The sequence below is a fragment of the Diuraphis noxia genome, unplaced genomic scaffold, assembly GCF_037042655.1.
Source record: "Diuraphis noxia isolate RWA-SAM2 unplaced genomic scaffold, SU_Dnox_SAM2 contig0002, whole genome shotgun sequence".
Lineage (NCBI taxonomy): Eukaryota > Metazoa > Arthropoda > Insecta > Hemiptera > Aphididae > Diuraphis > Diuraphis noxia.
In genome coordinates, this window is record NW_028301712.1 from 83,609,026 (window position 1) to 83,620,322 (window position 11,297).

Genomic DNA, 11,297 nt, shown 5'->3' on the forward strand with positions numbered 1-11,297 from the left:
GAATTAAACCAATGCATGTATAAAATCAACGAATAAAACCAACAACATTTTGGAAACAACTCTATAATATTACCGAGAAGTTATACAGTAAGTGGATAGCATCATGATATATATTATTATACAACAATATAATTATATAAATATATTATAATATACGTAGCTGACGACGATGGTGCACAGTGCACACGATCCTCATAAGCCAAACAACCAGGTCGTACACAAATAAATAGTTAATTCGAATTGTATATTATATGAGTATATATGACTACGGAAATATTATAAAATACTCATCCTGAAATATGCAGAATAATAATTGTGAGTATCTCTCGTTTGCGTACAATACTCTCCGATCAATCGGTGTGTTTTCTTCGAGTGACTCGAAGAAATGGACTCGGCGGGCTTTCAACTTTTATCGGACAATCTTTTTTATCGTCTTGGTCTTGATCACGTTTCTGATGACGGTCCAGTTGTTTGTCGCCACCGACCTTACACTGTTGGCAAGCACCATAGACATTTGGACCCTGTTCTTCTCAGGATTGTACAAATGGTTTTATATGACGGTGTTCAACGATAAATTTTCTCAGCTCAAAACTGCACTGACGAAAATACAAGCTCAAGGATCAGTGGCGTACGGCCACTCAGCCGACGCGTTTACGGCCAACTACTTAAAGAAAACGCAAAAAATCAGCTTTTGGTATATATTCAGTGGTATAGTCGCCGCTTTTTTCAGAATTGTCAGCCCCTTGTTGACATATCCTAAAAGGTAATGTTAATATTATTATCATTTATCACCAATACTATATTAAAATATTATGAATTATTATTTTGTTTCATTCAATTTCTGCAACAGCTGTACAGCACACAATAGGCTATAAAATAAAGGGTTCCTCTCAGGAAATAGATTGAATGTAAAAATTGCACATTTATGACTTATGAGTTATGATTTTGACTCCAAATGTGTTGTTAGAAAAAAACTGCACACTATCGATCGGTTCATAATTTACACCGAAATATCCCACAATGACACACGGTATTTTTAATCAGTGCAGATCAGATATTCTATGTACGTTAAAAACTATATTTGCCCGGTTTACAAAAAACATTAGTAGAAACACTAAATTTTGTTTAAAATTGAAATAATCTTACCACTAATGAAAAAAATGACTTAAATAAAAAAAAAAAATGAAATTGTCATTGTAACTGGCAAAACAAATATAGAATCTTATATAAATTAATTATTGTGACAACTGCAAATACTTATAGCTTATACAGCAATAATTGCTATCATATTATTTTTATTTTAGTAAATATGAATAATGAATAAGCCCTTTTATATTTACAAATATATAGGTATAGAGTGTGTGGTTTTAATCTGTTAAAGGTATGTGGTCCTGTTGTCCAATATTTTATCTTATTAGTGTGCGGGTATAGCGTCATATTTTAACACGTCATACATATTAATCGGCCCTTATAGCCATTTTGATTGTATTAGATTACTATACTAGGAGTGTTATTATCAAACATGTGAGCCACCGCGCCGCCCACGTTCTCGTACAGCCGGTCGAATGCTTTCAGTGTGCCTATAGTTATAAATACATTTTATTACTTCAAAAGTAGAAAAAGTATTAAAAATCAGGAAACTTATGAAAATAAAATTTTAAAACGTCAATATATTTTCAGGAAAATAAACTCTACAAAATGGTAATCTTTAACATTTTTGGAAATAATTAAATAAAAAAATATATTTTTAACTTTTTTACCATAACATTAAAATAAATTAAAAATTAATAAATTGTAGTTCTTATCCCCATTAGTCTTATTACAAAACCAGAATTTTTATATCTCCATTATTTCGTGAAATATCGCAATGCGTATATAAATCCTCGTGGGACATGGGATACCCTATAAATCAAAGTTAGAAATGAAGAAATAGAGTATTTACTTACATAAAAATACGTACCTACTTATTTTAATTTAAAAAAAAAATTAATGAGCTTGAGCTCCCCCCCCAACATTTTTCCTATTTGCTCCACTGTATCCGGGCTGCAGACCAATCATGCTTTGGTTGTTTGGGTTATGTTATGTACATTAAAAAATGATATTTACCAACGCAATTTTTGTACATAATGATAATTTATAAATAATTACCTATATTATTGTTCGTATTATAGTGATCGGTCTAATTTTCAATACTACAACGATCCAAAAAGCTACCCGTTGAGCTGTTGGATACCATTCACGTTGGACGAAAATTGGTTTATAGTGGTTTTTGTCTGCCATTCTATTATGTCGGTGTTAATTGTAATAGTATACTTGGGTATTGATACATATTTGTTTGGCGCTATTTATGCTATCGGTGGCCAAATTGAATTACTAAAGACATCGCTAAATAATAACAAAAACACTTTAGAACAATGTAAGTATTACTATATTAATACAAAAGTATTTATGGATATTAAAATCAAGTAAGTATTTTTTTATAAAATTATATTAGTACGTTACTCCATATATTATATGACATTTTTTAATTTTTATATTGTTAAACTGCAGTAACTTATACAGTATATGAGGAGACTTTTGATATATGTTTAAGGTTTTTACTTAGATGCAAAAAGGAAATCTAACATAAGTCGGAAAGAAACTATAAAAAAAAAAATGAACATTTCAATTAATGTTCATAAATAGCTATAAAAATAAGCAAACAATGCCTAAAAATACCTTCATTAATATTAGGTATTAATTGCATGTTATTCGTTTTTGAATTACATCAACAAAAAGCGAAAAGTGGGTACCGGTTTGGGTTTACTGTACATCAGGTGTCTAGATGGAGGTCACTGTAATGGATGAATTAAATTTTTTCGTTTTTATAGTTTTGTATTTCTTTTTGGATTTTGATATTTAATTTAGAACTGTTTATTTACATAAAAAATCAGTGGCACCCGAATCCCCGTCCACTTTGGCATCACTTGTAACAAAAGCTTTTTACAGTTGAAAATTCTTCGAGTACAAATCGGATTTCTATTTACACTGGAAAACAACAAATACAATGTTACTCGTCACTCCGAAAATGTGTAAAACATCATATCTCAATTCTTGAGTATGTATTAGAATTATTAGATATGTACCTATTATTATACATTTTACATAAAACTATATATACTTATATGGAGCTATATTATAGTGAATATGTTAATTTATAATTACTTTTAAACTATATGATATATTGTATACAATTAATTTATATTTTTTCCGTTTGTTTGCTTTACAGTTATATAGCAAATATACGTAAACTGTTTAGTACACTAATACTTATGGACTATTTGCATGGAATAACTTCGGTGACATTTGCATTATTTCAGTTAACGGTATGCACTATAATAATAATATAATATAATATATATATATATTATATTATGTATAGTTGTCAGATACAGCCCTTATATTTAAAAATTTAATGACATTATTAAATATTCAAATAAGCAATTTATTGTAGCAATGCCAACATTCCCTATTCACTTTCTTCATAGTCTTCTCAACTCTGTCTTCCAAAAGCGGAAGTTTGGCGATCCATCAGTTGACGATATTCCTTTCCAAAGCTCATGGTTTTCTGCCGATTGAATGGCCTCGCCCAGAAGATGCCAGCATTGATGATTTTGATCTTGTCTATCCAACGCATTGGTGTTCTTCCACGGCTTCTTTTTCCTTCTATTTTCCTTTCGATTATCAGCTTCTCCAGGCTCGATCCATCCCTTCTTATTATGTGGTGAAAGAACCTTGAGATCCTCTGCTTACTCGCCACTGTTAGTCTTGTTTCCACATTTAACATGACCAGAATTGAGAAGTTGGTTCTACTTTCCATCCAAGAAATTTTCTACATCCGTCTCAAAGGCGTTTTACATCTTCTACTTTAATTGTCCATGTTTCGGATCCATAGAGCATCACTGAGATGGTAAGTGCCTTAAACAGTCGCAAAATGCTGTTCCTGGAGATATGATAATCGTTCCAAATAGGTATTAGCCTTCCGACTGCTTCCCTCCCAAGTGTAACCCGTCGCCTAATCTCTATGGATGATCCACCATCTGTTTGTATGCAATTGAACCTAAACAATATGATGTAAACTTATTCACTTTTTGGTAGTCTATTCACCTACTAAAGGTTAAATACGGATTACGGACCATGTCATTTATGTAACACCTATATAAAATTTTTCGCCGAACATGCTATTCCATCATGTTTCTTTTAATTTAATATAAGTAGTGAATTTATTGAAATTCTGATTTTTTGCAATTTTGTAATATACTAGTATATAATTACTGTGCAGTATTAATAATGTAATACTTTACCTATATTATATACTAAGTTTAGGTAAAGGTTTTATCATTTTTCTTATGAGATTTTTAAATATTTTTAATAAATATTATTTCAATTCTATAATAATAGTTTTTCACTTTTTTTTTCAGATCAGTGTCAGCATAATCGAAACAATCAGTGTGATGGGTTTTATTTGTTTGAGCGTTTGGCATCAATATCTCAACAATTTTTTTGGCGAATTTATCATACAAAAAGTATGGACTATAAACCTACTTAGCTACCTGCATAATAAAATGTAATTTTATATACCTATTTTTATTTATTTTATGGCTATGTTTAGCAATCAAGTGTTTGCACGGTATTATATAACGTTCCTTGGTGGCGATGCAACAAAAGGGTACGCCAATTACTGACATTAATGATTTTGAGATCCAATAAACCAACTTTTATTACAGGATTTTATATGTACAAGTTAAGTTACAAGTCGTTCATTTCGGTAAGATTATTTTTATTTTATATTATTTTACCTGGTATTGAAAACACATCGACATTATATAATATGCTAATCTATTATATACTATCATAATAATATGTATAACAGTGTATATGTTCATTGTTCATCATTATCTGGCTAAGACTTTTTATGTAATTATTTTCAGTTTGTAAAAGCATTATACACTTACTATATGGTATTAAGAAAAGTCAACGTCAAAGTCAAAAATGCATGAGATCAGATTTGAATAAGTTGTTAAAATATAGTAAAAAGGTATTATGATTTTGAAAAAGTAACATTTGTAACAACTTATAATCATATAATATTTTTATTACATAATTATTGTATGCTATTTATAATATTATTATTAATATTATTTTATTCATTTAAACATTAAACGTTTAGATTTTAGTCATGCAATTAATTATTATTTTTAGAACCTGATTGTCCTAATCACATTCTTGTTGAGTTTAAAATAGTAAAAGTTCAACAAATTAAGTTTTATTTCTTTGATGACTACCTATACTTACCTATTTCATCAATAATTTCATCCATACCTATATAATTATAACTTTTGTTATGTTATAAACACATTTAATGGAATAACTTAGTTAACAGTTAGCAACGCCAGTGCCCAATATATCACAAGGCATAAGTCAAAAAACCGACCAAAATTAAAATAGAAGCCAATAGGTACTACAATAGGTTGTAGATACCTACTGTGTTAAAAATAAATATAACTATAAAGTTTATATGTAAATATGTAATACAATTAATAATAATTAGATAATGTTTCGTCAAACAAAAACAAACTCTTTTGTGCCGTGACGTCCGACTATGGTAGTTTTTTTCCTACCCTCTGTAAAAAAGTTTCTCTTAAAAAGAAAAGCGGGTAAGTGGATAGGTATCACTCTGCTGTACAGTAGGTAAGTAGGTTACAAGTGGGTTACTGTATGGATGGTAATGATGGTATTAAATTTGAATTCAATGATATAATATATCATTGTATACGAAAAACGATTATGAGCGGAGATGGTTTGTCTGTCTAGGATATTTTATTTAAGATATATATATTTTTTTAAATATAGGTACCTATAGACTATAAGGCTATAAAATAAATTCCAAATTAATCCAATCAAATGCATTATGCAAACGACTCACTCAGTCATTCATAGTAGGTATATACAATTTGAAGTACCCATCACAAGTAATATTTTTAAATTACAATAATATAGCTAAAATTGTTATTTTTGGTTATTTAATTGGTAATTTCATCCAAATTTAAACTTAAAATACCCCCCCCCCCCCAAAAAAAAAAAAAAAAAATAACCATGTTATTAGTAGGTATAGTTTTTTATTTTTTCTGCCACAGAATTAAATAATTACATGGAACTTTGTTTTTTAATTTCAATCCTTAGCTATAAAAGTTAAATGTCTTATAAATTTTTAATATCCAAAGAATTTGTAAATTTTCAATTAATATATTTTGTCAAAATGTGATTTTTAAATGTTTATAAAAAAAATGTGCCTATATATTATGTATTTTTAATATTTTCCAATTGCTATAACATAAACTTACGGGGAATCTTGTATTCAATTTTCAATTTTTTTCACCCAATGAATAAAATTTTATTTGACATTTATAGAATAAAAAAAAGCGGGTAAGTCGTGGATGTCACTCTGCTGTACAGTAGGTTACTGTAATGGATGGAATTAAATTTGAATCCAATGATGTTATATCATTGTATACAAAAAACGATTCTTAGCGGAGACGGTTTATCTGTCTAGGATTATATATTATACATAGATTATTGAAAATTTTCAAATCTTAGACTTAAAAAGAAAAAAGTCACTCAAATGTTTTGAACATTTTTCCATATCTAGGTAGGCTAATGTTAGTAAACAACCCAAATTTCAATTTTTTAACCGAATTATAACAAAAACTCCCAAAATTAAAATGTCTATAAATAGCTCAAAAATGGCTAAAATTTTCCGAACTTAAACCCGTAAGGAACAAAATCCTAAATACAAAAAAAAAAATCTCTTGTCATTTTTCATTTGAAGCAATATTTCTGATAGAAAACGTCGTCCGTAATTATTTAATATTATAAAATCGTGAAATCGTAAAATCGTACGTTTTTTCTCCTTTAACCGCTTTTATTTCGAATACCCTGCAGTGGCGGTTATAAGGGAGGGCGTTAGGTGGACTGCCTCCCTTGGGATTTGGGTTTTGTTAAATTTAGTATATTGCTGGCCCAATAACACCTACCTATCTACTAATTTTCGAACTATGATTTGATGGAATAATATTTTTTCGTTTTAATCACGTATAATATTTTATCATAGTTTTATATATTATCATACTCTATTAACTCTCGGTCACGCCATAGAGTAGTACTCCATAGTATATACTAGACACTAGTATATTATACTTTAGTCCAGGGGTGGCCACTAACCTTAACTTAAAGAGCCGCAAATTTATAAAGTTAATTCGAGGTGAGCCACACATTGTAAAGCAATGTTTATAACATAAAGATACATTTTTCATTTTAAAACAAATGAAGGTACATTTATTTACTTTTAATTTTAGTTTAAGTTTTGTTCAAGGGCCTCACGAAATTGATTTAAGGGCCACCCCTGCTCTAGTCTCTAACACTAGTATATACAGCGCGAAAGAACACTCCGAAGTCCGACAAAAATTGGTTCTTCTATGCACTGCCAGGCGAAACCCTACCCTGGAGGCACCGGTCTCGGTAACAGGGTATATTGAGTAGGAACGCACGTAGAATCGACGTGTTTCCTCGCTAGACACAGATCAGTTTCAACTATAAATTCACCTGCGCAAACCGGTGTAAATTTCACGCTAAAAGTAAACCGGTGAAGATTTAAAAAAATCTCATTACCATATATAGATATAATCAAAACAAAACAAAAAATGTGGGCAAGTAGATATCGCTTTGCTGTACAGTATAGGTATCGAGTGAGTCACTAGCTGTAATAAATGTGTTAAATTGGAATCCAATGATCAATTATTACATACGAAAAACGATTCTGAGTGAAAACGATCTTTCAAGCCATTATTAGTTCATTTTACGATTAGTATTATAATAGTACAGAATTCTTTTTTCCGAAAACATTTTGAAGTTTTTTCATTTAAAAATTTCAATATATTTATAAAGTATAATCATATAATTTAAAAGTTTCAAGTACCCATAAATAATAACTTTAAATTACAACTATATAACTAAAACCATCATTTGTCGTTTAAATATTTAATTTCATCCAAATTCTACTTTAAATGCTTTTAAAAAAAATTATTCCTGCATACCTTTAATATTTTGAACAACATATAAGAAACCTTCATCAAGCTTATTGATCCAGCGCAAAATTTTTTTTCGACATTTATAGAAAAAAAGTTTTAAAAAAGTTTAGTTTAAAATATAACCATTCGGTGAAAAATCTATGGTTATTTTTTTTCGAGACACACCAAGAAATAAAATCTTAGTCTGAGGTGGAAACTATTAATTTGGTTAGATCTATGCGTAACTTATCACCATTGACTTTATGATACACTAATCAACTATTTTATATTTTTATAATATATTATAAAATCGATGTAATCACTTATAATTCAGAATTAAAATGGATAGACAGATCTAAAATTTGAATTTTACATCTTAGAATATAGTTTTAAAATTTAGATCCCGAATTTATATCTAAATCGGTGTAAAAGTCTCTGAATCAACACCGATATTAAACTCATAAATTGGAATTTATAAAATCGGTATGGTATTGCTAATGATATAGTTTTTAACGAAAAAATTTTTTTGATATTTTACCGAATAATTTACCAAATTTATGATAAAATTGGTATATTTTTATTAAAATTTAATTTTTAGTGTCCCTACCTATTGATTTTTTTACAATATTATGTATAAATAATGCAAGATTTGGCACCAACAAGAATTGCAGCTAATGCAGTTTATAGAGAAATATTATATTAACGATAAAAATCAGCTTAATAAACAATTAATATAATATGACTTTTTTCAAACTATCTTATTTAAATTTAATTTAACTTGACAATATTTAATCTTACCAGATAACAACAATTAATAAACCCGTCAACGATGGGTATAATTCAGCTAGTATAGCGTACAGCATTAGTATTTAATTCCTTTATTAAAAATAAATTATTATTAAGTATGGTAAAATATAAAGTTAAAATAATTTTGACCTATCTCAAAAAATCAAAATAAATATATAAAAAAAAAATCAAAAAATCAAAAAAATCTTATATACCTATGTGGTAATGTGATATCACAATAATTCGTATCACGTATCGGTCATTATCATTTTATAAAAATCCTGATTATTTTGTATTATAATTCTAATATCTTGATAGAAAAAATACAAAAACAGTTCTAACTCGACTGTTTGAACGGTAAAAAAAATGTAAATCGTAAATTTTTTTTTGTAAATTTAGGTACCTTACCGGTAAAATTATACATAATTATTTAAGAGGCTCACATCAATAGATATTGCACACCGATTTGTGCTGGTGAATTTTTAAACTTTTCACATCCGGCCAACGGATCCGGACGATAATGGCAGCGCCATCTGTCACAATCGTTTTAACCCTTAACTGGTCAGTTCGAATTTTTTTATATTTTTCAACACGTTAGCAATGAACTCTTTATAGTACCTACTTGCTCATTGTTTTGTGACCAGAATTCGCTGCCGTATGCTGACTACTAACCGTTTTAAAATTTAGACTCTGATATGATATTTAATGTTATATGTTAATTATTATTTTTCCTTGTGAACAAGCACCTTAATATTGTCCAGTAAGTCAGGGTTTGCGCTAATGTGCAGGACAACACAAATTGTGCAGTTCTAAAATAAAATGTGCAGTTCTAAAACGCTAATTGTGCAGTACTTACTGCTACCTACCTATTTTAGCATTGTAAAACAATAACTAATATACTATAGATAATAGTATAATATAGACCAAAACTATTTGTATTAAAGTTATAATAATTCATAATAATCAAATTATATTATCGAGACAATAGGGATATAACCATGAACTAATGTGGATTGACGGATTGTAATGATAATATGTTAAATGCATAGAGTAGACCTTTTAAATTCCAGCTATTTTTATATTATTTCTACTCGATTTTCCAAGTAAGATAACCAATTAATTATACTATAAATATATCATTATTAAACTATTATTACAAATTTTTATTCGAAAATAGCTCCATGTGGAGCTTCAATGATTATTTTCTTTTAGCCAATTAGCCAATGAAATATTAATATTTTAATATTATGTTGTTTTTCTTGGACTGTCGTGTGTTAAATATTTATACAAAAATTTCCGGTATCACTGAATTGTACCCATGCTACAGTCAACGTGTTAAGACAACGTGTGGAGTATTTATTTTTTAATATCATTAATATCCTACGGTCTAATTGTACGACAATCAATCGCCGGCCATCAAGCGTTTGGTCATGGACATATTTTATTATTATCGTATGGTAATAATAATAATAACGGCAAATTACAATGAATACTAACGTAGTTTTAATATTTTACTAATTTCTATGCAATTGCATATTTTTTTCCTTTTTAATGTTTTGTATCTTTGTCACAAAGCGTAATAATTTGAATCTTATGGTGAAATTTTATTTGTATATCTGTATATTTTTACAAAAATCGAAATATATTGCATATTAAAATTAAATTTTTTTATTTAAGTACTCAGTTTAATTAAGTAATTAATTATTGTAAGTTGTTTAATTTGTGAATTTTATGTAAATAAAAAAAAATGTTCTTGCATATTTGTTACATATTTTTTTTTTTTAATGCATATTATAATAATAAATATTTATCTATGATTATCAAAAGATTAAAACTACGGTCATAAAATAATGTATACATTATGACGTATAATATAATATTATTATTATTATTATTATTATTTTGTTTATGTTCGAACGAAGCGATCATCAAATTTTTATACTTCTGTAATACAAACAGTAAATTGTGCAGTTCTAATATTTCTTTAGCGCAAGCTCTGCAGTAAGTTAAGTAAGTATATAATACTATTGTACCTGTATAGTATATAGTGACTATATACTGCAGTATTAGAAGTATGTGTAACTCAAATTATTGCAGTTGACTTGATGGATATATAAGCAGTTATGATAAAATATCTTTAGGTACCCAATATATACTTTTAAATGATTATTGATTGAAATCACAAAAAAAATATAATATATATTATTATAATTCATTAACTTCTCAATTCGAACGCGCTCGTAAGTATATGGTAAAAGTAAAAAACAATCTAATAATTTCATTAAATAACAAACAATAAATATTTATTTTTAATCTTAATTTTTCCCTCCAGTGTAGTCTTATATCGTCCATCAGATATTAATGCATTTTAGTTTGGACATTAATGAAAACTCTAATTCGAAATCT

At 28.1% G+C, this 11,297-nt stretch overlaps 1 protein-coding gene across 1 annotated transcript; it reads left to right on the forward strand.

Annotated features, from left to right (window-relative positions):
• Positions 1-299: 299 nt before the first annotated feature.
• On the forward strand, positions 300-5,148 carry LOC107167678 (uncharacterized). Its single transcript, XM_015516835.2, has 7 exons — positions 300-763; positions 2,172-2,416; positions 2,989-3,097; positions 3,269-3,365; positions 4,461-4,565; positions 4,652-4,807; positions 4,971-5,148. Exons 1-7 carry the CDS (start codon positions 300-302, stop codon positions 5,037-5,039), a joined length of 1,245 nt encoding a protein of 414 aa, XP_015372321.2. The 3' UTR covers positions 5,040-5,148.
• Positions 5,149-11,297: the final 6,149 nt, after the last annotated feature.

Bases quoted from the DNA above. Each gene is read 5' to 3' on its own strand.
- LOC107167678 (XM_015516835.2), top strand. From the start codon at position 300: ATGCAGAATAATAATTGTGAGTATCTCTCGTTTGCGTACAATACTCTC. The intron at 4,566-4,651 runs GTATGGACTATA...GGCTATGTTTAG, and splicing joins GCGAATTTATCATACAAAAA to CAATCAAGTGTTTGCACGGT. The intron at 4,808-4,970 runs GTAAGATTATTT...AATTATTTTCAG, and splicing joins GTTACAAGTCGTTCATTTCG to TTTGTAAAAGCATTATACAC.